This window comes from Strix aluco, chromosome 2, assembly GCF_031877795.1.
Source record: "Strix aluco isolate bStrAlu1 chromosome 2, bStrAlu1.hap1, whole genome shotgun sequence".
NCBI lineage: Eukaryota > Metazoa > Chordata > Aves > Strigiformes > Strigidae > Strix > Strix aluco.
In genome coordinates, this window is record NC_133932.1 from 41,425,994 (window position 1) to 41,453,417 (window position 27,424).

Genomic DNA, 27,424 nt, shown 5'->3' on the forward strand with positions numbered 1-27,424 from the left:
CAAAGAATGTCTCCTTTATTGTTTCCATGATGCTTACTCATCTACAAGCCATTCCACTTTTAGATTATTCTATTTTTAAGGCATAATTTCCATCTGTTCTTTGATCTTATACCACATAAGACATTTAGCTAATAACATCATCCATCAAATACCAACTTTCCTTTAGAGTTCAAATACAATCGACACAGGACCCCGTCCATCTGCTGGCCAGTGCCTCTGAACAGATCCAGCTTGTGAATGGCCAGCTATGTCGCCTATTTTTTAATTAACCAGCTAAGGTCCGTACTTCCCGTAATGCTGCAGGATGACTAGGGGGCACTCCAAAGGGAAGTGAAACATGCTCCTCTGTGGAAGCGGAGGAGAGGGTTTGGTGCATCCAGAGCTGTGATGTGCTTGTTGTAAGTGGGGTTTTCCAGTGGATGGAGTCTGTCTTCAGCGCCTCAGGTAATTATATTTTTTTTTGCATAAAAGCACAATATTTATATAAAAGGTTTGAAGGATAAGTGTTTTCAAACTTGGTGTTCTTTAGAGCAAGGTGGGTAAAGCAAAAAGATAATGCTTTTGTGAAGAAACTTCTGAGTTTGATTGAAAGAAACTTCAGAATTTCAAGGCAGGTTATCTGAAGCATCGGAATTGCAGATTTGCAGACAAGTATTTATAGAGAAAATTATTGCCTGCTTACCCAACTGGAGAGCCAGGGAATGTCAGATGATTTAGGTGACCAATTGTAGTGAAGCAGCACAGCTTGAATTAAGGATATCTGAGATCAATCACAATTAAAAAAAAAAATCTAAGAAAAACCTGTCAGAAAAAAGGAGATTAATGAGTAATCCAGGGAAAAGGTAGTTTTTCTATGGATATTTTCCAAGTGCAGATATCAGATTTTTTTGAATTGTTACTTTCAGATTCTTCACTTAGCTCTGTTACCTTGCCTCTCAGTGGTTTGCTTTATCTTGCACACAGTGCATTTGTTTAGGAAGGAATTTGATTCAGGATTTATATTCCACTGGTTTACATATGCCACAGTGTACATATCTCCAGATCCGAAACAATAACAACAAAAAAAGCGCCTACATTTCCTTCTATTTCCTGGCTTGCCAATAATAAGAAGTCCCTGCAGAGGGGAGCTTGGCTGGTGGTGTTTTGTGATTTCTCAGATAACAAGAGCTTCACATTTCTGTGGAATTCCCATTTGCCAGTGAGCTGCTGCTGCCGCTGCCCTGATTGATATATGACTGCAATGGCACTTTTCCATTTGACATTCCCTCTCTCTCCCTCTCCCTCTCCCTCTCTCTCTTAAACAACAGCCCTAACTTTTGTGTGTTGCAAATATAAAAGGCAAGCCATGTGACAGAGGGACAGAAGAACAAAAGCATTTGGAAGTAACAGGACCTCTTTTTAGCTCTCCGAAGAGTTTGAGGAGAGGAAGGAGCAGTGAATTTTCCAAAGGTAAGCACACAAATAAAAGATTCCTCCAGATTTTGAGTATTACATGGACTTAAACTGAGTGTTTAATCTCTTTATCTGACAAACACATGTTCTCCTTGTACCATTTTTTAAATTAAAATGTGTTGATGTGGAATCGACACAGCTCTAGTACCTGTGCCTCCTTCTTATCCTTGTATCTTTAACTATATCTCCTGCCTGAAGGGTGCCTGTATGCAGTCAAACAGGTAGCCCAGTGTGCTTCTGAGCAACTTGGTTAAACATCTATTCTTGTGAGCATGTCGGGCTCATGTCTGCAGCTCTGCGTTGGTCCTAGCTGCATGGCTTTGGAGTTAATGGACGTGCTGGACTCTGCCCTGAATTCATCGAGAGAATGCTGGTATCGCCAGCACCCTCTTTGTCCCATTACAATAGGGCTTTATGAACACAGGCAAGCCTGCTAGTTTAAAGCTGGACTGTTTACTTTTATCACTACTTATGCATGCTGTTCTCTTGCCAGTCATCTGCCAGAGTGCTTAGAATAATTTGAAACAACAGGCAATATTTATTTCTAGCTTTGTGTGTCATGCTTCGCAGGAGCACTCTTAATTTGCACATTATTATTTATCCAAACTTCTGGGAAGATTTACTATGGACTGGACAGCACTGGGTATGGGTTAGGACAGATTTAATATACACTCTTGATTGGCTGAAACCTATGAGGAAAGCCACGGTGTTTGCCTTTACTGTAACGCCGAGGGGTATATTTAGTAGGTAGCCGACCCCACCAGTGCGACATGCAATGCAGCATGGCTGTGCGGTCGGTAGCTGACACGGGAGGATGCTGCAGGACCCCAGACTGCCTGCTGAAGGAGAGAGGGAGGCTCTCCTCGTTTGCTGGCAGATCATTTTGCTGTGTATCAGCGTCAGAGGCACAAGCATAACTGTTCTCTGCGTCTTTGGGACAAAAGAAGAGTTTCACTGTTATGAGCCCAGTGATAAAGTGTCAGTGTAGTGCAACTGTGAGGTGCGGGAACGGACACTGCCCTGAGAGAGCCTGGCTGATGAATAAAGCCCCGTCTCCCTCCTGGGATTCAGGTGAGTGAATTCATCCTATAAAAGTTCAAATGAATGGGTCCAGTAGCAAAAACCAGAGTAACAAAGATGAACCATGTGAAGACCGATCTCAGTACTGCGTTAGCTGACTGCTGTAGTGTCAGTAAAGCAGGCTCACACAGAGTGTGTGTTGGGGGTAATTTCCTTGTGGTAAATCTGAATTTGCAAGACGGTGTGTGTGGACTGACTCTTGTGGGACTGTCAGGCAGATTTCTTATCCTACCCCTCAAGTTCATTTAAATTTCTCCCATAGCCTCCCCATAACACATCTTATTTGTTTCTGCCTGGGACATATGGCACAACAAGTAACTTGTTAAGGTTTCTGCAGCTCTTTGAAGATGAAAAAAATGTTTTCTATATGCTGAATGTTATTAACAGTTCCTAAAGCTTTGTAACTGTCCCAGTGGCTGAAAGGTGAGAACTCTGCATGTTGGAAAAGGACAGGCAAATGATTATTTAAAATCAGCAGTGGGGACAAATTCACTTCAAATCAGTTCCTTACTGCAAAGCTATTTTCTAATAGAAGCAACACAGCTTCTACTAGGTGGGGTCAATAAATGCAGATATAATAATCACAGTGCTGTTATTTGTCCCTCCTCAAAAGAACATATGCATTTTAGGATGTCTAATTTTGTTTTCTTTTCTTTTGAATTACTAATGATGAATTACTTTTGTGTGGGTTATGGGACCTTGCTCATATTGGTAAGCAGTTATACACATGAATAATTCCGTCAACCTGAATAGAACTATTTGGTGAGTAATTACTTACTGGCTTGAATCAAGGGTTCCCAATGTGACTTATATATACACTGACATGCTCTTGCTGGAATAATGAAATCGTATTTGTAATACTGGTATTATGGGAAGATGCTTTAAGATTTTTCAGTTAAAAGCAAATGTGGAAGGAATAGCTGCTTCAAGCTTACAAAATTAAATTAAATTTAATTTAATGAAGAGGTATAATTAGGGGCTCAGTTACAAGCTCAGATCTCTACCTGAAGGTGTCCCATGTAGGCTTCCTGGGTTTGTGCAGCTCCTGGTTTTGAGCAGATGCATGTATGCTGATGATTCCCCGTGCAGAGCAGGATACTTATTACAGACAGTGTTGTGTACAGTTTGCAGTAGCAATACCACAGGTAGCTACCTATTCATGGCTGATCTCCGCAAAAGCCATCTGCTCCACCACAACAGTCCCTCATGTGCCATCGAGGCTTGTGATAGCATCTGTATGTTCTTGCTTGCTTGAGTTGCCAGGATTGCAATCTCTTTTGCCCAAGTGGGAGGGAAGCAAGCCACCTCCTTGGGGGCTAGATTTGATTCCTTTGGTGACTCATTTGACAGAGAGTTCTCGAGAGTCCCCTTCATTTCCCATTCTCCCTGGGGCTGACTGTGTCCCTTTCCTGGCTTGTCTGCTCTCACATGCACTAGGAAGTGCTCAAGGTTGTTCTTGGACCTTGAAGGGAGTTGGCTATCTATGGTGCAAAGCTTGCATGAAGCCACTGAGACATTTGTTTTTGCAACAAGTCTGGTGGATTATTTGTTTAACTGAAAGAAGAAAAAAAAGCACCTTTTTTTTTTTTTTTTCCTCCAAATACTACCATTGTAATTACAATATAAATATTAGATAGTTGAATTACAAATACTACAAATTCTTCGGCCTCTAATGTCTTGCTGAGTATGAGGAGATACTTTATGACTTTTAGTAAAGTTTTGCTACATGAGACAGTACCACAGTACCCTGTTATTTGAGCAATCCACCTCTTGAGCGTGGCTGGAAGCGGCCACATCAAAGAAAGACATAGAGACCCCGTGGCAGGCAGCCACAGGGTAACTTGCTGTGGTGAAGGATTTTTCCCTAACCCCATCCACTGAACTCTCAGAGTCCTGAGAGTTTATAACCCTTCCAAAAACTCTTTAAAAATAAAACCCTTGTGACAGTAACCCTCCCATACATAACAGGTCCTTTTGCTCAGCCCAGCTAAACTTTTGCCCTCTGTGATATCTTGTTCCACCGGATCATTGCCGGTTGTGTAAACATGTGTTTCTTTTCATCAGTGTTAAATGTGCAGCCTCTCAGCTCCCCTGCCCTTCTCCACGTCCTGGTATGTCAGGAGGATGGGGTGAGTAGCCATGCCCAGATCACCTTTTTTCTGCTGTCTTGCTTCCCGCTTGACAGCCCTTTTGCTGAAACTCAGCTCAATGACAGAAAAAAGTTTATTTGGGTTAGGTTAGCTCGGGTGCCTGAGTCTTCCTGGCCAAGAGCACCCCACTTTACCCATGCTTCTGTGCATGCATATGAAGAGATGCTGCAGTCTCTGCTGACTATGATCAGCTGTTATTTCCTTTTTATATGTGTCAGCGTGGAACATATTAAAATTTCTCAGTAGTGGTATGTTAGGAATCCCTCTGATGCCCCACCTCTAACTTAGCAGAACAATAAAAGCAAGGTTGTAGTAAGCCTTAGAGCAGCTGGCCGTCTATATATTCCTTCTTTTTTCACATAATCTAATTCAGACTATTATCCGGGTAGCAGTGGCACTACCACTTCCAGACACCATCAGTCCTTGTCCTGTTTGCTGGAATTTTGTGGTGTGGCATGGAGATCCTTTCTACCAAAGACGAGCGTAGCCTTTCTTCTGGTGTCAGGGTATCGGGCTGCTGGTGCCATGGAGATACTGATCCTCAGAATTCCACCACATCACTATTTTTCAGCTTCTCTTTGTTATTTTTCTATTTGCATCAATCATTGTTACGGCTTACGCTTGTCACATTTACATGCTTATTATTACTGAGCTGCAAACTGTGTCAGTCTGGCAGTGTGGAGGCAGCACAGGTTATGTTGCCCTTTAAGACATGTGAGTTGAGGATCTGAGTTAATGCCTCAGCTCTGGTTTGGCAAAGGTTAAGCATACCATGGCAGTGACAATCGCATTACTGTCATAGCAGCACGGCTCAAAGAGAGTGGGACCCTGTTCCCCTTGTTAGAAGACATAAAATTGTTACCATGAGCCAAATATTTAGGTTCCCTGATTATCAGAGGCCAAGGTATATGGATGGTGGTCTGAATTTTGCCTGTGTATAAAAGAAGAGAGGATTTTGCCCCTGGGGTCAGAAAAGAGAGAACATCCCCTTCAATCATGTGCTACCCTCCAGCATGCATAGCAATCTCTGATGGTCCCAGTGGCAAGGATGTCCTTGCTTAGTATTAAAGAATAAGAAACCCATTCCTACTCCTGCATCTATTGATAACTACGGTCCTTTGAGTTCTCTGGAAAATATGTAAAAGACAGAGAACAAAACCAGCCCATCTTCTTGTAACACACTCCAACAGGTAGAGGACACATGCCCGAATGCCCTAGACCTCTCAGCAACTTGTAATTTGGCCAAAAGTAATTTTGCCTCATGTTGGGTCATAAAACTAAAGTAGAGGTAATTACTGAAGCAAATCCTACAGCTAATGCTTGGCTAGGAATACTTGCACTTTATCCAGCAGCCACCCTTGCTGGTTTGCCTCCTGAGAGGAATGGGCAGCCTTACTTAGACAGCTCAGCTCTGAGCCTGGTGCTTCATTGAGGAGTGATCCCATCTGGCACCCTCTGGATGAGCAAGTGGAAAACTGTAGTCTTTTCAATTCCTGTCCCAGACTCAAGACCATGACTACTCTGATATTCAGTGAGACACAAAAATAAAGGAAGAATCCAAGGCTGGCATCACCTCGCCATTAAATGGCTCTACTAGCTCATTAGAGAGAGATCCCATACATGCCCCTAATCAATCTATTTAAAGTTTTCTGGAAGCAGGAAATACAAGCACTCTTTTGTCCACCAGTAGTTATTCTTTGTGAGTGTATTAAAAACCTTTTCTCCATGTTGGCCTGTGCCTGTCTGCTGGCAGGGCACCAACTTGCAGTACCCACTAGAGTTTGTTATTTCAACCGCCTAGCAGGTTGAGAGGTGCTGTCAGCTCCCTCTCTCCTAACTACCTGAAGGACTGGAAGTATTCTTGGAAACTTCAAAAGAAGAGGCAAGCACAGTCAGCTCAAGTGCTGTTCAGCTTAATTTGTTCCACCTCATGCACCAGGTTCCCACTGCGTGAACACTTAGAGGGGCCTTACACGAGCCACCCCATCGAAGCCGGGGGGCCAGTCCCATGCATGCTCATCCCATGCATGCTGATGCTTCCAGGGGTGCTTGCAGCAGTGCGTTCTTCCACTATATTTGCTGCAATTACTATGTTGTTTCTTATGCTTTGAATGCCATGGTCTTCCTATTTTTTCATTCTGCTTACAGTCAGGCACTCATCTACTGAAATATTAAAAGACTTAGTGAAGCCTCACAGCAGAAAATGATGTGCAGGAGTTTCAACTACCATCAGTGTGTTTGACATTTCTGACTGCTCAGAGGTAGTGTCCATTTTATCTTCTTGGTTTTTATGGGACAATGCTCTGCAGTTGCTGGCTGGCAGGCGGTAGGACAGTACAGCCTCAGGAGGACCAGAAGATGTGCTTCCCTCCTGTGGACACCCAGATGAAGAGGCTTAAGTCCCTTCATTTGAGCCTGGTTTCCTTTCTACTGCTTTTCTCCTTCCCTTCTCTTGCCCACCAGCTGCCGCCAGCTCTGGCCAGGAGTGCATGTTATTCATGTAGCCTCTTCACAGGCGCATGCTGACCTGCATCCTGCTGTGTAATGGGTGGATGGAGCTCCCATAGGATGGGTGAGAACATTCCCTTTGGTGTCAAAGGGGACAAGCTTCAGCACAGCTGGATGTCAGCAGGGCAAACGCTCATTTGACACAATGAGGCCTCGGGGAAGCATTTCACTTATTTAGACCTGTAAGAATCTTACTCAAAATATTTAGTTTGGTATTTGCCTTGTCTCGGGAGGGGAAGAAACCTGTTCAAATGCTGCACAGAGGCATTTCACAAACAACTCAAGTTCCTTGTGTTCACCTGCTGCTTCCCGGATGCCACATGGCTGCTTGGTGACTTTGTCAGGTGTTTTGAAAGGTGTCTGCAGAGTGGAGTGAGGAGCATATATAGGAGGCCAGCTACTTCACTGCTGGAACAGAAATGGCCACAGTAAAATAACTAGATGAGAAGATGATTACATGTATTTACAGAGTAAAACACGCACTGGAGCTGATAAAGCTTCTGAGTTGATTCAACATTAAGCACGATCAGGCACAGCATCTTAGGTTGTCTCTCCTACTAGACAAACTGTTCTCTTAAATTGGCCAGACAGTCACTCCACAGCACACAGTGCTTCCCAAGTGATTCCCAGGCATGGTGCAGGCAGATGTGTGGGCTGGAAGCCATCTGAGTGTTGTGGAGGCTGGAGGAGGTCTGGGAACAGACCATGCCACATGGCGGGGTTTAACGTCCCAGCAGACATGTGGCCTTGGAGCAAGACTTGAGCTGCGGACATGCAGAACAATGCATGGCTTCAGGAGAGGGGTACCCCTTCACAAGGGTAGTCCTAGCCAAAGGGCAGTCCGGCTGCCACTGTCATCTGGGAGCTGTGGTTGAGCATGGGGCAGCTCTGTACACAGGGACTCCCAGCTGACTGCTCAGCTGAGGCCTTGGCAACTCATTGCAGGAGCAGAAACAACGGTACCCCAATTCTCTGAAAACACAGATTCGTTATTCAGAGATCTCGGTGGCGGATTGCTGTGGGCCGTGCTAGCGCTGTGGCCAGGTGGCCACAGTGGGGACACCGTAGCACTACCCCGTGCCCAGGAATGGGGGACTGGAGGTTGTCTCCAGCACAGATTGCTCCTCCTTTCCTTCCCATCCTCAACCCCTTTCATGGCTTTTCTCGTGGCAGTGGAAGTTAACCCTGCAAAACAAATCCTGGTGTAACCTGACGGTGTAGTTTGCCTAACACGTTCTTTTCCACTCCAGTCCAGATCTTGGAGCGCAAAACCCCCAAATCCTCATCTTTCTGGCCTAAACTTTTCCAGGTTGGATAAAGTTCTTGAGAAATCCATTTTGGTCTCATAAAGATCTTTGTGGCTTTTTTGTCAGAACAGCAGTGGCGAATGACACATACACACACATATATGGTTAGTGACACTTTTTTAGGGCTGGAGTTTGGAGAAACTAAGTAGACTTGCAACTCTTCTGTTTACATAACAAATTCAGAATGAGGGAACCACATGGTAGGATCCAAGTAATTGTGTTTACTAAATATGCACTGCATGCAAGGCCAGGCTTAGTTATATATACACTGCTGCTCCAATGGGATTTTGGCGGCCTCTGAAACATAAAAGGCATTGAATGACTTGTATTGTACCCTCATCTTCAAGCAAGAGTCTCAAACATGAAAAATGCACAGCAAACAAAGGCCAAGCTGAACATACGTGCATACCTAATTCAGGAGGCTCAGAAGTGGGGAACAGCTAAGTAGAAGTACACCATGAATGAGCTTTTCCATTGCTCCTTTCCTACCTTCCAGGGTAAAAGTGGTGCAGATCCAATAGACCTTTGGAGAATTGCTCAGCTCTTTATTTTTTCCAAGATACATAGCAAAAAGGGAATTTCTGTTTACGTTCTCACAAAGTGACTGGCTAAATAATTCCAGATGATGGAATTTTCTTGTCCTTAAAGCAAAACAAAATCTTAACCTTCACCACTCTCTACATGATATTAGGACTGTGATAAGAAATCTTTATTTCAGCATTCAAAAAGTAGTTAATAACAACATAAATTTGGAAAAATAACCCTAACTGATGCTATGTCCATGTGCAATACAGTCTTGCATTGTATGTTCATCATGTCTTTTTTTGGGATGTCTTCTATTTTTCCCGCAGTTTTTAGGTAACAGCTGTAGCTGTTTTAGGTAGCAGCTGTAACAGCTTTTAGCATGTTAGGTCTCTATGAATTCCTGAAAACTAGTTATATGGAAAAGGCACTATAAGCCTGTTGCTAACAACATGTAACGCCCATATCAGTGAATTCTGAAAAAATGGGAAGTAGTGATTCTCATCCATTGTTAGGTCAAATATTTTTGTAGCAAATTTTCAGCCTGAGAATATGAAGTCACCTTTGCATCTTTTTCTTTACAGGATGCTGTAAAGAGAGAGCATTTTAACTTCCTTTTTGTTAGCTTGGCAGATGAGCTGTTTACCACAGTTTTTCACACGAAAAAAAACTGAGGAAAAAACAGCTTAAATAAACCAAAAAAATTATATGTGAAGTTGTTGATTTTGATTTAAAAAAGTGTATTTTCCAAATGGAACAAAATGTCATCATAAGTACAGCTATAATGATTAATGATTGCAGGTATACTTGCTTCTGGCTTTGGACAGAAGGATAGACTGGAAGCTACATATGTCACTCCTGATATTATGTACTGTCTAGGATTTAATAATTTCAGACAGCATTTCAAAAGGAATATAATCTTTTTTTTTTTTTTTTTAAAAAAAAAAGTTAAAGTGAAATGCCATTGCACAGGAATGCAATGAGCAGGAAATGGAAAATGTCATGTCAGCATACTTCACCACGGTGAGGTACCTGAGAGAAAATATTTAGACTTTCTTTACACAATCAAAAATCTACACACTAACTTCTATATGCTTCAATGTCCGTGTGAGACTTTTTTTCCATATATCTCAATTATATATGGCATATACTTGTGTATGTGTATATGTCACATAAGTATATCAGGAGATACTGGCATGTGCAAGTAGCCCAGTGTTGTTTGCAGTCCTGCTTCCACTACCTACACACTCATTTTGCCAGCATGTCTATCAACAACTCTACACAGTTTTTTCACAAAAGATGGGTTGCATTTACATCTGTGGTCTCTCTTTTTACTAACGAATATGTGATAACAGTGCTTTTTTCTTCTTTCAAAGTTTTGTTACCAAATCCCATTACATTTCTTTGCCAGGGAAGTATCAGGGCAATTTTAAAAGATTGTGAGTGTTAATACTTTTTGTATTGTGCTGCGCTTATCCTGAACAAGGTACAGACGTCTTCTTTTTCTCACACTTTTTTCCCTGCTTCTTTCCAGCTTTCTCAGAGTGTTTTCATGAGGCAGACTCTATGTCATCCAATTATTTCCTGAAGAAAACTAGAGAGATAAGCCTTTGAAAACTGAGCCAGGATTTCAAATTTCTCTCACTGTATTAAATCATACTGATCAAAAACATAGAAAGATATAGAAGCACAGAATTAACAGTGGGACAGAGAGAGTGGGAAGTGGGGATCCCTGGATGTAATATTACATGACATGAAACCATCTAATATCAAGTAAATTTTTGGACAGAGAGGGAATTACTGGGTGTGTAATACTGATTAACTATGTTGGAGAGAGACCTTGCCAAACAGCGTGTTCTGGTCAGCATCTTTATAAAGAAGAATAGGAATGTAGGTAAAAGGTTAAATATAAAAAAAAAAAATAAATAAGCACATCACCCCTCCTGTTAGCTAATCCTTGGGCATCATCTGCATGAACCCGAGTAGTACAGTTCAGTTCTGGGAAGGAGCCTGTCCCAGCTCCCTTGACGGAGAGATTTCTCTCTTACCCTGCTAAAATGTTTGGAGGGATATTTATTGACATGAATGAGACTGTGCATAAATGTATCCAAGATCCTAAGTGTTTAGTGTTGTTTAAGCTCTTTATACTGCAAAGACACAGTATTTTTTTAAAGCCACATCCACTGAAAAACATTTGCTTGAGGAAAATATACAAGGTCATAGGTCAGGCTCTGGGAAAAAAAATTGTCTGTTAAATCTACAGTCATATCATTTTTCCTTTCCTCCTTAGGCACATAGACAATAGTTTGGAACTCAAACCGAGCTTTAAAACATGTTTAATACACAGAGCATCCCTAATTACATTTCTTCCCAGCATGAGACTTTGTATGTCACTTCAGCCCGACAAGTCCCGACTCCCAGCTTGGATGAACTCTGGAAGTGTTTCTCACTGTTATGTACTCCTCTCACAAAAGTGTTTGAGCAAGGGATAAAGCAACACACAAATCATCAAGCACTCTGGTGGGGAGGCCTTGTAATTTCAGGCTGTTTGGGAGATGAGTATCAGTTGGTTTAGAGTACTGCCAGCAAACCAGAAAACAGTTTTGAAAGAGGCTTGTATAAAACATTAAAGGCACACATCAGCTCTTTAAATAGGCAAGAGGCTCTGGGGGAGCATTTCTATGTGACCAGGGAACTGTTTTATCATAAGTTGCTTTAGAAAGTCCTTGCACTTTTAACTTTACTTATGACTATCCTTTGCTTCATCAGGTTGTGTTTAGATGGATGATTCACAGCTCTTTCAAGCTATAGCTATTTGCAGTAAAAGCAAAATTAAATCACCTATTTGAGACAACGGGCTTTGTGGGAAGAATCAAGGGGCTGTGATGAAGCAGCTGAGGGAGATGCCCTCCTTTCCCTGCTGGCACAGCACTCCGGGCAGTGTTTCAGGGGCTGTCCTACGCCTGTAATTTGGGGGATCTCCTGGTCTCCAACATGCACCAGAAATCTAGATGCCTGGGTGGATATCCACATGACTCCACCTGCATATAATTTTTTCCCAATTGATAGCTAAGATGTACTTGAATATTATGAAATATAATGTATTTTTCAGATGCTGTTCTTTAATTAATGGGGAAGAGACTGACACTGAGCAAGTGCAGCCTCATGAGTAAGCATGCCTACTCGTGTGTGTGTGAGTTTGGCACTCAGGAGGGCAGCCAAAGATCTGGGTAGTCGTCCCTGTAGTGTAAGTCAGTGCTCAGCAAGCTTCCTGGGGAACTGCTTTGCTCATGTCTGGGCTTGGACCCTCAGCATCCCTCCATCCTGGGTGCGCCCATCCTTGTCCCTGCAGCACAGCAGCTGCAGGAAACCGACATGCAGCTCCTAGAGCCAGGGGTCAGTTTGTCTCCAGCCTTTCCATGTGCTACATAGGACAGAAATTCCCATCTGTAATGCAGAAGGCAGCCTAGCTTTACCCCACTTTGACACTTTGAGTGGATACACAGTCCTTTCAATTTGCAGAAATCTCTGATGTGTTACGAATCACCAGTTTTGAGGGGAAAACCATTAAGGACATCACCAAGTGAAAAAGATTGGCATTGCACCACTTGTGATGTTAAAAGTTGAAAGGTTCTCCCCAGTAAAATGATAGAGCCATGCTTAAAGTAACAAGGCCTTGACATCTTCTTCCTAATGTTATATAACTCTACCTACTGTGGGAATGATGCTCACTCAGAGTGTATATTTTGGCTAGCAAAAATCCTGTGTACCTTAATATTATTTATGTCTGTTTTTCTCCAGAGGTCTTTTTGGTTAGGGTTGTGATTTATGTTGTTTTTATTCCAACTACGCAGGAGATTCTTTGACGGATTACAATCTCAGCAAACTCCAACTCGAGAAGAAGAATGACAGCTAAGAGACTTAAACCAGACTTTTCACCATCCTGGAAAGGAACTGGCTGCCAGTATTTGGAGGTTTTTTAATACTCTACCTCCCTCTGCTGTTATCAGCGAGAAGTCCCTCGACAATGGGAAATCATGTACTTGCGGCTTCAATTTCCATGCTCTCGCTCCTAGCAATGATGGGAGACGCGGACAGTAAAACAGACAGTTCCTTCATGATTGACTCCGACCCCAGCCGCTGTATGAGGCATCACTACGTTGACTCCATCAGCCATCCCCTCTACAAGTGTAGCTCAAAGGTAAGGACTTCCCTCACCCACTCACAGCAGGGTGCTGCATCGTCAGAGTTGTTAAAATGAGCCATTTTGGGTGTGTACATCAGAACTGGGATTGGAGAGAAAGGCTCTTGATTCTCTTCTTTTCAAAAGGAGCAACACACCATGATGGTAAAGCTAACATGCAGTAAATGGTAAGATTGTTGGAGTATGTTGGGGTCTCAACCACCAGTGCCAAGAAGATGGGCTAGTTTGGAAGTTTAGATCATCCTAGTCACCCACTCCTTCAAGGGAGTCTTTAGTCGAGTATGTAAACATAGAACTTTCAGGGTGAAGTACTGAGATAAAGAATAAATCTGTAAAATAGTAATGAAAAAAGAATGTGAAAAACATTGCTAATTCTTTTTCCCCATTTAGTTTCAAGGCCTTTGTTTTCATGCAGAATGACAATTGGATGTTTACTGTAGGGCTTAGGAGCAGAAGGAAATACAAGATTGTCTTTCATTGGAGATTTCAAGTCTGAAAAATTTTGTGTCAAAATGGTTTAGCATAGCCTGCGCATGTAGCCTACAGCCATTTATTTCATTGCATGGAGAAAAAGAATGGTGAGAAACAATGGGAAAATCTTTGCTGGTCTCTTTCGTCTTGTCCTAATTCATTCCGGCTGAGTTAACCCAGTGTGTATTCAGTTGTACAGTCTCCGCCTGGACCACCCCTCTGTCCCACAGAAAGTGGCTTTGCCTTATGCACCCATATCCCTGGATTAACAAAAGGGAACAACTGCCAGCACCAATGCTTTTGCCAGCCGTGCATTGGGCAAGAGAGCAATGGGAAATGGGTACATGATGGTGTTTAGGACAAGAGGGCTGTCTGCAGTGTTGCCTGATGGCAAACCCCATCAGAAGTGATCCTGGAAGCATTACTGAGGAGAGAGGATCCACACAGTTCAGCTGGATGCAGAGCTGACTGCAGAGACGCTTGGACGCCTTTGTGTGCAGAACGAGTAATTTGCTTCCTGTGATCAGCGTGGGGGTGAAGTAATACCACAGGTAGTAGCAGGCCACAAAATTTAAAATAAAGCATAGAGAGACACATCAACAGAAAATAAGACCTGCTTGGTGCTCTGTGCTCCCCCTGTGCACCAGGATGGCTGCTGCCCTGGCTGTGCACCTTCCATGGGGCTTGCTCTGTGCCTGCTTGCCAGAGAGGGGCTTATGGCCTTGAAATGGGGCACAGGGGAAAGCGCCACTCTGGACTGCCTTACAGCGGTGTCTCTGCAATGCTGTCTGCCTGGCTTTGCATAACCATGCCTGATCCACAGCAGTGGGAGATCAGAGACTTGTGCCCTACTGATTCTGAGTTCAAACAGTAAAATCATGCATTACTTGTGATTCAGGAGAGATCTTTTGGCTTGTTTTTAGCCTAGACTAGATCTTCTTACCATCTGGGAAACATCCAGCATTAACATACAGAACTGTAGAGATGCATCTGTTTGTGCAATATTGCTTTTACTGCAGTTGACTCCAGTGAGAGGCAAAGGTGAAAAGTGTAGGTATGTGGGTGGTCTGGGTGGATTTTACTTACTGGTATGTGTGTGCTAGCAGTCCTCCCCTCCTAAGGCACTTTAGATCACCTAATAGACGTGAGAAGCCATAGCTACAGTGATGGTTTGGTCCAGGAGGGCGATGCTCCACCCAGCTGGCCCTCACTTTTGGCTCCCTGCTCTGCCAGAGAGCAGGAGGAGTTGTGGTATGTAACATAGGCAAGATGGTAGTAGCCCCCAGAGGCCCTTTGGTCTCCAGCTTTGAGCAAGATTCCCCCTCTGCCCCTCTACAGCCAGAAGAGCAAATGAGTAACAAGTGGCAGCTTCCCTAGGGCAGTGAGAAATACAGAGTATAACTGACCTAGGCACACTGCCTCAGAAGTAAGAGGATAAACACAACAGGTCCAAATCCATCCTGGAGCATGAAGGATGGGGAGGGAAGGAAGGAAGGAAGGAAGGAAGGAAGGAAGGAAGGAAGGAAGGAAGGAAGGAAGGAAGGAAGGAAGGAAGGAAGGAAGGAAGGAAGGAAGGAAGGAAGGAAGGAAGGAAGGAAGGAAGGAAGGAAGGAAGGAAGGAAGGAAGGAAGGAAACCCATCAACAACTACATTTCTTAGCATCCCTAATGACAGAGAAAAGTAATCAGGCCTTTAGGACTGGAACTGATGGAAATGAGAAGACAGAATGCATTGTAATGAAAACCATATTATTTCAAAACTGAGCTCTGAGAAAAAAGCTGTTGACATAAACATTTGTAACTCTGACTGCAAAAATGTCAGTGACTTTTTTTAAATCAAGCCTTTAATGGAAATCATGTTTGAAAATATCACATCTCTTGGCTTCCTAAATTCCACAACGGTTTCAAGAACAGTTGTTTAACAATACTGCAAGTTGTATGGACTTTGTCATGAAGTGGAGAATGAAAACAGTTTCCATTCAAAGCGAAATAATTTTGACATTTCCTAGAAAACTTTTCTCTGCTTGTTAAATCAAGTTGGGTTTTTTTTAAGGTTTCAGGGATCTGAATCATCCTGGTAGACATATGGCTTCTGTTCTGGATCTGGCATATAAACATAGACCAATATTAGACTTGCTAATGAAAATTAAATGCAATGTCTGTTCCTATATATATTTTGTGATAAAATATAAACAAGTCAAAAAAAGGAAGGTTCTGCAGGAGTAGCTGTGTTAATTGTTAATTCTTGTTTCCACTGAATTTCCATTATGAAGCTTGGACTGACAATTGATGTCAAGCAGAGACTTTGCCCTTTTTTGGCGCGATGTATTGGTTCCACTGAGCCATCCTTTTTCACTCTGTATGTTTTCCCTTTTAGTGCAGCATAGAATTACAGAAGTTAAAAATGGCTTCAGAAATTGCAAGACATATTATGTTTGCTGTCTGTCTTGGTTAAAAAAGGATTATGTCCACCATGCTTCTCTGTGGAGGCTGCCAATTGTACCCACATGGGAAGTAATTTTGTTACATTTGGAAACATCCACCTGATGTAACTTAATCATTGAAATCCGTCTTGCTTGTGACCTCAGGCAGATGTTGAAAACAGGTTTCCAAAACCTTCAGAAATATAGTCCATTATAGTAAATGAATGTATAAAAAAGGCAAAAAAAAAAAAAAAAAGGGGGATGGAGAAAGGTTCCTGAAAAACAGTGTTTTCCTTTGACTTCAAGGAAATGTTTCTATCAGCTCATGAGGTATTTCCTTTCTTGACCATATTGGATTCTCCCTGACCTCTGTGACAGAGACCCACTGGTCTTCATCAATGTGCTGGATTGCCTTGCCACTGCAACCAGAACCTCCTAAATTACAGAATTGGCTGTCACAAGTGCTTCCTCCAGATGTGCCAGAACTGTGCTACCACTGACAGCCTTGCATGAAAGAATCCAGCCCAGAGAGACATGGACCAGATGAAGAAAAACTTATCAAATGTTTGAAGACATTTACTCATGAGATAGCTCAGGAGATTTTCAGTAATGCCTGCTTGCAGCCAGGCCACGGATACTGTGTGAAAGTCTGTTCTCGTGCATCTCAGTCCACCTGCTTTTGGGCCTCAGCTTGTTGCTGAAAAGTGCGGAAAAGAGGACTATAAACACCATTAATAACAAACCAGTTCACAACTTCTGAATTTCTGAATATGGCTTGAATATTCCGAGTCAAACATTGCCTCAGATTCAGGTTGCTCTCTTTCATGGCCTTCCAGATACCTATGACACTGCTGATTTTAAGTAAGAAAACTTATTCTTCCCTAGCTGCTCATATATGTGAGAACCCTGTGGTTCCCACGTTGTAGCACGCTGTGCTTCCGGATCCAGCATTGCAAGGTGACACGCACAAGTTCACATGTGTGGGGGACGAGGGGAGCCAAGAGGCATGCATATCAGGTTATAAAATACCCACACGTTTTTACTATATATACACCCACTGTATTACTGTGCTATGCCATCATAGCATTACTAATTATTTAGGCGATAATCTCTATTGCGCTATAGTATACAATGCAGTAAGCAGCTGGTGCAATTGATTAAATGGCAAAGCAAAGCTTTTAAAGTACATGCTATTTCCAGCTCATTTGCACACCTGCCAAAATCCACTGGTGCTGTTCTGGATTTATGAAGTGGAGGAGGTTAAATTTTGCTGAGGACTTCAGGTTGGCCCAGAAGTTTAGAAAGCTATCAAAATGGGAAATCTGAAAATTTTTTATCCTGCAAGTTTGATTTGATACCCATGGTCCTGTGCCATTTGTAAAAATTTACACTGTCATCCAGGGCATAAAACCAACACTGTGTACTTTTACGTGGTACAAATACTGACCATACTCTTATGAAAAACTAAGTAGCCAACAAAATTTGAGATTAAAATTAGAGTCTCGATGGACTAAAACATGTTTTTAAAGACAAGGCTTGCTAAGCACTTATAAATGCAGTTGCACATTGAAGAAATATTGACTGGTTTTGCATTAGAAAGCTTGCTGTTTGTAAGAAATGTATTGAGACACAGATATCGACACATCAGATAATTCTACCCTGTAATTACGCTGCTGCAACCCTTCTGTAGCCCTTAATCCTGATCCCTGAGGGTCTGTGGTTTTTTTCTGGCATTCCTGAAAGTATCTGCAGATACAGGAGCAGATGTGTGCCATAAAAAGTCCTTAGATAACAGTACCAGAAGTGACTAACTCTTCCAGCTCCAGAAGCATGAACCGTTAGAAATTACCTCCACCATACAGAAACACGTGCTGTCATATCTGGGCTGAAATCACAGAATCATAGAAATGTTGGTTGGAAGGGACTCTGGAGGTTCTCTGAACCTCCCAAAAAGCAACCTGTGGCCGTTGCACATCCCCCTTTGGCACTCCTGAGGACAGTTTGGCTCCACCATCTTTGCAACTTTCAAGTGGTTGCCAGCTGCCACTGGATTGCTCTTCCCCCTCCTCTGACCAAACGCTTGGGAATAGCCTGTAACAGAGACTGCACACAGTCTGGTGAACTGGTCAAAGTGGGAGACATAACGAGAGCTGTCAAGATGCTGAGAAGGGAACTAACTGTTTTAAATGTCCCAATCTTGTGTCTTTCCTTTGCAATACAGGCAGGATTAGATACCCGTATAGCTCTTCACCAGCTGCCTGCCTGTCATTATGGGAAGTGAGTTTTGTTTACCAAGGGGGAAAAAGTGGATCTTTATCTGACAGTAATGGGGTGCTAGCACTGTAATTATTGTCCCTTTCTCTGTTCTCATATACACTGAAGACACTGTTATTAAGGAGCTTGACATAGCTGATTCGTCTAAAGCCAGAGTGTGGCTCAACAATACACTGAAATTTCCTTCACTACTGACTGCAGCATCACAGGAAGGGGACCATAAATTTATGCTACAAATCATGAAGGATGGCAAATTTGTTAGAGAGCAACAAGAAACCATCTCTTAATTAAACCAAGAAACAAGATGGTACCAACCCCAGATAATCAGCTCATGAAGACACCTTCCTTGTGATCTCTGTGTTGACTGGAAGTGTAGTTGTTAATATATTAATACATTTCCAAGCAAGTCACTTAGCATTCAAGTACTCTTGGAAGAGTAATTTTTAAGCACTGTACAATGGATAATCAGCACCTTTCCCGTGGACACAGACAGTGCTGGTATTTCCTACTTGATACCAGGAATATTCTCTCTCTCTTTCTCTCTTAGCTTTCCTCATGACTCTGACTAAAGAGAAAATTAAACCTGCTTGTAAGACTTGGAGATTTGCAGCCAGTTGAGCATGTGTAGTGAAAGAAGCTCAAAAATGTTTAACATAAAATATTTGCTGTCACATCTGTAGTTATCCTTTTAGATTTCTGGAAGAAACATGAGCTATGTGCAGCATGGTTAAAATGTAAGTTTATTCCTTGGTTATAGGATATACTTACAACTGTTTTACTGCCTAATTGCTCACCTCTGTCACATTTTGACCTTGTTTGGATGATACAATAAATTATTTTTTAAATCTGTGTTGGTTAAGAAGAATTAGCTGATATAGACTTAATATTTCATTCCCCATGAAGGTATAAGAGTTTGTTGAAACTTGTTCAACATTTGTCCCCTCTCAAAGAGTTTCAGTCAACAGCTCGGTGTCCAGCTGGAGAGCAGTGACAAGTGGTGTTCCTCAGGGTTTGGTATTGGGACTGGCACTGTTTAACATCTTTGCTGGTAACATGGACAGTGGGACTGAGTGCACCCTCAGCAAGTTTGCCAGTGACACCAAGCTGTGTGGTGCAGTCAACACACTGGAGGGAAGGGATGTGCCATCCAGAGGGACCTTGACAAGCTTGAGAGGTGGGCCTGTGTGAACCTCATGGAGTTCAACAAGGCCAAGTGCAAGGTCCTGCACATGTGTTGGGACAATCCCAAGCACAAATACAGGCTGGGAGATGAGCAGATTGAGAGCAGCCCTGTGGAGAAAGACTTGGGGATATTAGTGGATGGAAAACTGACCATGAGCCAGCAATGTGCGCTCGCAGCCCAGAAAGTCAACCATATCCTGGGCTGCATCAAGAGAAGTGTGGCCAGCAGGTCGAGGGACGTGATTCTCCCCCTCTACTCTGCTCTCGTGAGACCCCACCTGCAGTGCTCTGTCCAGCTCTGGGGCCCCCAACATAAGAAAGACATGGACCTGCTTGAGTGGGTCCAGAGGAGGCCACGAAGATGATCAGGGGGCTGGAGCACCTCCCCTGTGAGGACAGACTGAGAGAGTTGGGGTGGTTCAGCCTGGAAAAGAGAAGGCTCTAGGGAGAACTGATAGCGGCCTTCCAGTACTTAAAGGGGGCCTACAGGAAAGATGAGGAGGGACTCTTTAGCAGGGAGTGTAGTGATAGGACGAGAGGTAACGGTTTTAAACTGAAAGAGGGTAGATTTAGATTACATATAAGGAAGAAGTTCTTTACTGTGAGGGTGGTGAGACACTAGAACAGGTTGCCCAGAGAAGCTGTGGCTGCCCCCTCCCTGGAATTGTTCAAGGCCAGGTTGGACGGGGCTTTGTGCAACCTGGTGTAGTGGAAGGTGTCCCTGCCCATGGCAGGGGGGTTAGGACTAGATGATCTTTAAGGTTCCTTCTAATCCAAACCTTTCTATGATTCTATGACTTACCTGTTATCTAGGTGGCAACAGCTTTTTCTAACCACATAATTCCCCGAGCTTTAGAAGATCCTTTCCATGTTTTATACAGAGCTTAGGAGACTCTATCCATCTCCTCTGCTCAACAAGAGGTTGTTGGGAAGGGGAGTAGGTGACTCCCCATGGGCTTTCCTTCTTTAGTGCCTCCTGTTGTGCAAGTTACCTTGTTCTGGTCACAGCTCAGTCAGTGAACTCAGGAGAAGAACCATGGAGCCTTCACTGCTTTTGGAAAATCTCACTAGTGAATCCTCATGTTTGGCAATGTGTTCATCTTGTTTACATTTTCACTGCCTTGTGTTTTATACAGATACAACTGATGCAATTATATATATACACACACATATAATTTCAAATACATATTGAAGATGATCTTTGTAAAAGGAGGGAGCTAGAAGCTTACTTCTTTAGAAGCAATAAACTGAGTATTTTCTTTATATTTCTACTTCATATGTTTATATATCTAAGCATTTGAGAGATTCATGGGCTCTGAGGACCAGTTCTGCTGATCACTAGTATATATACTCAAAACACTGGAAAATATCCAACTGAAATATCAGTCTGGCTTATGATTTAAGAGTTTAGCTGCCACAAATCTGGGGTTAGCAAGTCACAGTTGAAGTCACTGTGCCTGGAAAGCAGGGCTAGCTGTGATTGTTTGGAGCTCTGAGGTCAGCTTTCAGAAAACCAGTCCCCGTAGTCCTTATTGGTGTTGGTACCGGGGACGCCAGGTGGAGCCTTGCTTTTCCTCCTGCTCATGTTACCTCCTCCGCTTCTCAGACACAGTTCAGGGGCAATACACTGTGTGGGGCTCAGTGTCCTCGCCAAGGTGGGCAGATGCAGTAAGTGAAGAAAGACCAGCCAGACTGGAAAGAGGTACCCATCTGCCATTGTTAGTTGCGTGCTGACAGCCATGGGGACACGTTTCCTAACCCATCTCTTTTGCTTCACAGATGGTGCTGCTGGCTCGTTGTGAAGGGCGCTGCAGCCAGACATCGCGCTCGGAGCCGATGGTTTCTTTCAGCACCGTCCTGAAGCAGCCTTTCCGCTCCACCTGCCACTGCTGCCGGCCCCAGACCTCCAAGCTGAAGGCCATGCGATTGCGATGTTCGGGGGGCATGCGGCTCACTGCCACCTACCGCTACATCCTCTCCTGCCACTGCGAGGAGTGCAACTCCTAGAGGCATACCTGCTGCAGCAGAGAGGGGACTGGGATGCTGCTGTTGGGGAAGGCTCACAAGAATTAATCCAAGGTGAGGCTGACGCTCCCAGTGCACGATTGCAGCGAGGACAGGACTAACCAGGCTGGATTGGATCTGAGAGCTAAAGTGTAAAATATCCTGGGGCCCTGGATGGTGCTGGTACCGAAGTGTGGGCTGTGACAAAGGCGAAAGCATGAGGACTTGTTTTTAAGAAGTCTTTCTTTTTTTCTGAAAGGATATTTTTGTGAGTTTCTTCTTTTTCAGGCTCAGCTCTGACTACAGAGGTGCTTTTACTTTAGGCCAAGGGCAGCAGGGGAAAAGAGAGGAAGGTCAGCCGGATGACAGCACTGCGCTCTGGAAGTTGGTGTTCAGACAAAGGATGGGCATCAGTTCCCACATACCATCTCTTAACCTATCAATTTATTCTCAGTCTCTTAATTATATTGGCCTTCAAAACAAACTGTGTTGTTGGCAAAGGTTATCTGTTACTGATCTAGCAGCCAAGCTAGGATAACTTTAACTGTGGTTTAGCAGAAATTACAAATAAATCATTGAAAAGTGAACTGGATATGAAATGTCGTGCTGGGATTACCCAGCCCTAACTGGCTGAAATGATTCTTTGCAGCATGCGGCATCAGAGTTCAGTGGCTGAATGACTCTTGAGAAGTGAAAGGTCACGAGACTCATTGTTCCCCTCTAAAAGCCTGGAAATGTGACACATCACATCTGTCACAAAAGCCATTATTCAAATGCTAAAAACTAATCAGAGATTAAAATGACACATACTAAATGGAGTCTTTTCTTAACTTGGTTAGACCTGTTGGTATACAGAGCCAGAGCCACCAAAACAATGACAAAATAATAACCTAGGACTGATTTTCATCTACAGCTCTTAGGCCATTCAGTGAGTACCATTTTGCCTTTTAAAGACAGAAATCCCAAACACAGGGGAATCACACTAATATGTCCATATGAAGTTTAAGGCAGAGTCTGAGTCTGCATGTTCTCCACTTGACCACAAAGGCTGTGTTTTGATTTACCTAATGATCTGCTACCTGGGGTCCTGGTTGACTCACCATCCCACTTGGCAGTGGCTTGGGGAATGACTCAGCTCTTGGCTGGTCCATAGGCCCATGAGCCCTTTGTGCACACACAAGGATGCAGGAGGCTGTGGTGGGGTTGGCGCAAGCCCAGACCTCACATGTAGGTGAAGTTGTTTCACAACCAGGGCATCAGAGCTGCAGGGCCCTGCAGAACAGGGGTAGCCAGCGCTTCTCTGTAAGAAGCAAGTGAGGCCAGGAGCTGCTTTCCCCTGTAGGACCATTGCAAAAAGAAATGCCTCAAGGAGCTGAATGAATTGCAGTGGGTGAAAGGATCTCAAAATAGCAAAGGATGCCAAGTTTTGGAATGGTATTTGGTATTTCCAGAGAAATTCCATCCCTCCCCCATTAACATGAGGTTTTAGGAAGGTTCAGTCATAGTCTCTTGTGACTGCAAGGAAACAACATAACAGTTCCTATCTCATATTACAGTTCTCCTTAAATGGCAGTATATCCAGTCAGTCAGCAATATGTCTGTGATGTTCACATAAACCCAGCTAAGCCAATTTTTTGATAGAAGTCATGAAGATGTTGAGAGCATTTTTGCTGTGTGAGGATTCAGAGTCAGTGCACTTGCTACACTTCAGTAGCACACGCGTGTGTAGTCCCACAGTTATTCTCTGGGACAGGCTGGAGCGGCTCCCCTGCACAGTAATGCCTGGCAAGGCCCCATGGTAAGGAGGGGAAGTCCTCTCCAAGCCCAGTGTTTGGTCCATCTGTGCAGAGTCATCCAGTCTGTCTGCAGCAAATGCCATATGCAGCAGCTCCAGGATGGACACTGACATTGCAGGGGATACCCAAGGTCTGCCAGGGAGAGCAGTCATCTTGTGTTCTAAACATGAGTTACTGTGGCTGCTTGGGCAAAGCCAAAATCCTTTGCCACTGCCTCCTCATGGTGAATATGTATGGGATGTGAAGGCAGTCAGGTGACAGATACTGGCCTTGCAAGCCAAATTCTGGAGCAGGATGGCAGTCAGTAGTGGAAAGCGATGGGGGACAGGTACACCCTCAGACACCAGTTAGAGAGGTTTGTGATAACATGGGAAGGACTGTCTCTGTCTTCTGGAAATGACTTGAAGATGGCCAGTTTTCAACAACACAGAGCTGTGGGCAAACAAAAAGGTGAATCAAACTGTTAGAAGCTGAGGGGCTCAGATTAAAATGTCAAAGCTGGGTGTGATGAGCCCCAGTGAGCTCATTAGACACCATGCATTGTTTCAGCACTGTCAGTCATTCTTTTCACATCTGATGCATGGTCTGAACATCAAAGGGTGAGCGAAGGGAGCATGAGCCAGGCATTATCACCAGACTATACGAAAGATCATATGTACCTCCCTTTTCCACTCTCTTTCAACTTCCAGCATCTAAAAATCCCATTATCCAAAAAAGCACCACCCCCTACTGTTAATTATATATATATAGAAAATTCCAATCCTTACCCGAAACATCAGCTATACCTTTGATAACCAAATAACTATACTGCAAAATATGCATGACCTCTAAGCGCGGGCATAGAGACTGCTGCACACAAACAATGCTATGCAGTTATCTAAGGAATGGGGAATGTTTGAAGGGTAACTGCTATATTCAGCATCACCTCCCCCCGGGTCGTGCTGCCACTGGCCTCCTTTGCTGGTGCAAAATGGGATGCCAGAGGGCTGTGACTCGAAATTCAGGTGATGATTTGCGGTGCTCCTGCATGGCTGCAGGTGGCTTTGCTGGCTGGACAGGATGTGGCAGAGCAGCCTGGCCTCAAGCGCGGTCCTCTGGTAAGGAGAGAGGAGGGGTTTGAGCAGAGACCATGCCTGAGCCGATTTTAGAAAAAAAGAGAATATTTATAGTGAGAGAAGTGCTTGGCTGGTATTTATTCCCACATCCCCTCGCTATCACAGTGCCAGAGCTATAATTGCTCAAATCGGTTTCACAGAAGAATGTTTCAACAAAAGCTTTTTTTCCCACTCTCACACCCCACATTCCTTCCACTTCTTCTTGGTTCCTCTAATGAAATCATCGCCTTGTGACCGCAAAGGCTGTTGGCAGACATAAATGTTGAGGTGAATTCAACATTATCTAATTTAACTGTTGAGTCAGATAAACACATGGAAGGAATATAACAGAAATTATGAATGACAAGACAAAACATACTTGTAAATAGCTAGAACTGGATATTAAACAATGAATCAAACTTTCAAATTCTCCTTTTGGCTTTGTCAGGCAATCTCATATTAATATTTAAGAAAAGGAGGAGCTATTCTTCAAAACCAAATGCTCCAAAGTCAGTTATAAATCCATATTTTGATACTTTTTATTAGTATTTTAGGCAGCTAAGTGCTGAAGGAAGCACACAAGTGCTACCCATGTTAAAATTCAGGAGGTGTATTGAAGCAAAAGAAAATGAGGTTTCAGGTAAAAACTACAGGATATGGGTCATCGTGAGAAAGAGTCTAAATAGTACTTAGAGATGAAATGGCTTCCTGATTTCTTACCCTGGCACCACTCTGGATATCTAAGCTCCGTTTTTCAAGTCAGACTACTATGTAAGTGCTTCTTAAATTGAACAACAGGGAGGCCAAAGTCTAGTTGTCCAAATAATGTTGTGGGGCTTTCTCTTTGCTAAAGCATTCTCTGACTGGGGCTCAAATGAGAAGGATTTGTCCTTTTTTCCTCTCATTGCAACCCACCCTTCAGGCATCGTCTTACCTCACAGAAAGGCTGGTTCAGCTGTGATCATCCTGCGGTTTGTTCAAGACGAGATGTGATAAAGACTTTCCACTGTCACCACCCTATGCCCTCTTTTCTTTTGATTAAGTTTCTGAGTCCAGCTTGGTTGCTTTTGAAAGCCACCCATCCCAGCAGTTGTGGTGTTATGATTCAGCTGGATTGACTGTACTCATGGAGACCAGAGGGAAACACTAGATCTTTGCTGGTACCCTTTGCTTGTAAGAAAAGCCTTATAATGTCACTGCGTTTTGTGCCTATCAGAAATAATCTGTGATTTGCCAAAATAAAAGAGCCCATGAGCTAGCAAATTTTAATTATTCTGCTCCCAGCTTCAGTGGGTCCGTTAAGTGCTTACAACTGCATAGATACAAAACCAGTTTGCTGGTTCAAGCTTTGTATGAATCATTAAACAGAAGAACTCACTACTTTCTTGGAGACGTCCTCACTGACTTTCCTTTTACCTCACCTTGCTCTCTGAGCTTGGAGAACTTCTACCAGATAAGAGATCCCGAGCCTGGCGCTCTGCTGGTGGCCTTTATGATGGCTTTTGTAAGATACTGTCACAGTGCTCATGGCAATAACAGACAGGCAAAGTTTGCTGACATCCATGGTACACCAAAGTCTGTGCTGGGCCTTCACATGAGCCTTAGTTGAGACCTGTTCACCAAGTCCTTGCAAATCTAACATAAAGCCCTGAAGCTCCAGCAGGACTGTGTAGCTTGCAGCCAGAATATTTTTGTGAAAGTTGTGAGAGATAAAAGAAGAGATGTTACTGTCTCATAGGAGTAATCCAGTGCTCTGCTGCTGTGTGTCTAACTTCAGTTTTTAGGACCTGATGTGAGACAAGAGATACCTCTGAGCTCCCTTTTGTGGGTGAGTGGTTTTTCAGTGCCTAGTCCTACATGTTTAAAGACAGTGTCTGTAACAGGATTAAACCCTCTAGGAAATACAGTTCTGCTTAGAAAGGAATTTTTCCTCTGACTTGGGCCATAAGTATTTTTGAAAAATCCAAATGCCATTGAAAAGGTCAGTGTAAGGGGTGATGGGGGAAGGTGTGTCTTACTTTCTTTGACTCTGTAGTTGTTTAAAATACAAGTGCTTCAGAAAAAGAAAACAAGATTATATACAGGGTAAAAGTGACTGACAGCCTTCTAGATAGGTTGCATTGTAGCTAACAGGTATTGATACAGATACTCTTACAAAAGTGCAGCAGGCTGAGTTGCAAAGTAGCAGCCCAGCTAAATTTGCTGTGTTGCACATACACAAATAAACTGGCTGGAAACCCAAATAGTGAGTCTATCCCTTTTATTTCACAAGCAAGGGGTCACAATCTTCATTTACGGTTCAAAAGAGAGAGGACAGGTAATCACTAGTCTGCAAACTATGTTAGTAAGCAGGCTAATGCACTGAAAATGGTTCTTTGTGGTTCTACGATATGAGGAAGGCGCTTTATGTACATCAAGATACAAAAGATCAGAGTTCACTAATGAGAATAAGTAATCTTGTTTGGCCTGCACCAAGAATGCATATTTCAAAATGTTTTGGTTTGCCCTTTTGGGTTTTTTTTTTGGTTTTGTTTTGTTTTGTTTTGTTTTTTTAATAGACCATTTGGGAGTGGTCTAGGAATCAAAAACATGTACGAAAAGGCAAAAGGCCATCTATCATTTGTCTGAGTCAGAATTAATACTTCCTTTGGATGCTAATCAACAGCACATCCCATGGAAATGAAACACTAAAACCAGTTAATCACATTCCCAAGTAATCTACATATATTAATCTGATCTTTTTTTTCTAGGAAGAATTAAAGAGCAAATCCCGAGTTAGAGCTGTTCTCATTCGGATGCACAATTGCTATTCCAAGCTCTACATGGATCTCAAGACTTCATAATTTTCCATTCATTTGAGGATTTTCAGACACAAAAACTAATGGAGGTTAGCACTGATGTTGTGTAGTGCAGGCAATCCCTGTATAAAAAAGAGGATTAATCTGAGGAGCAGCAGTA

General features: G+C 43.2%; 1 protein-coding gene across 2 annotated transcripts; it reads left to right on the plus strand.

Annotated features, from left to right (window-relative positions):
- Positions 1-397: 397 nt before the first annotated feature.
- Positions 398-26,709, plus strand: NDP (norrin cystine knot growth factor NDP). Of its 2 annotated transcripts, XM_074814512.1 has the most exons (4): positions 398-444; positions 1,308-1,449; positions 12,874-13,220; positions 21,352-26,709. In XM_074814512.1, exons 3-4 carry the CDS (start codon positions 13,047-13,049, stop codon positions 21,577-21,579), a joined length of 402 nt encoding a protein of 133 aa, XP_074670613.1. In that variant the 5' UTR covers positions 398-444; positions 1,308-1,449; positions 12,874-13,046; the 3' UTR covers positions 21,580-26,709. The 2 variants fall into 2 exon arrangements, with proteins under 2 accessions (XP_074670613.1, XP_074670614.1); XM_074814513.1 differs by lacking the exons at positions 398-444; positions 1,308-1,449 and adding an exon at positions 2,229-2,523.
- The last annotated feature ends 715 nt before the right edge of the window (positions 26,710-27,424 follow it).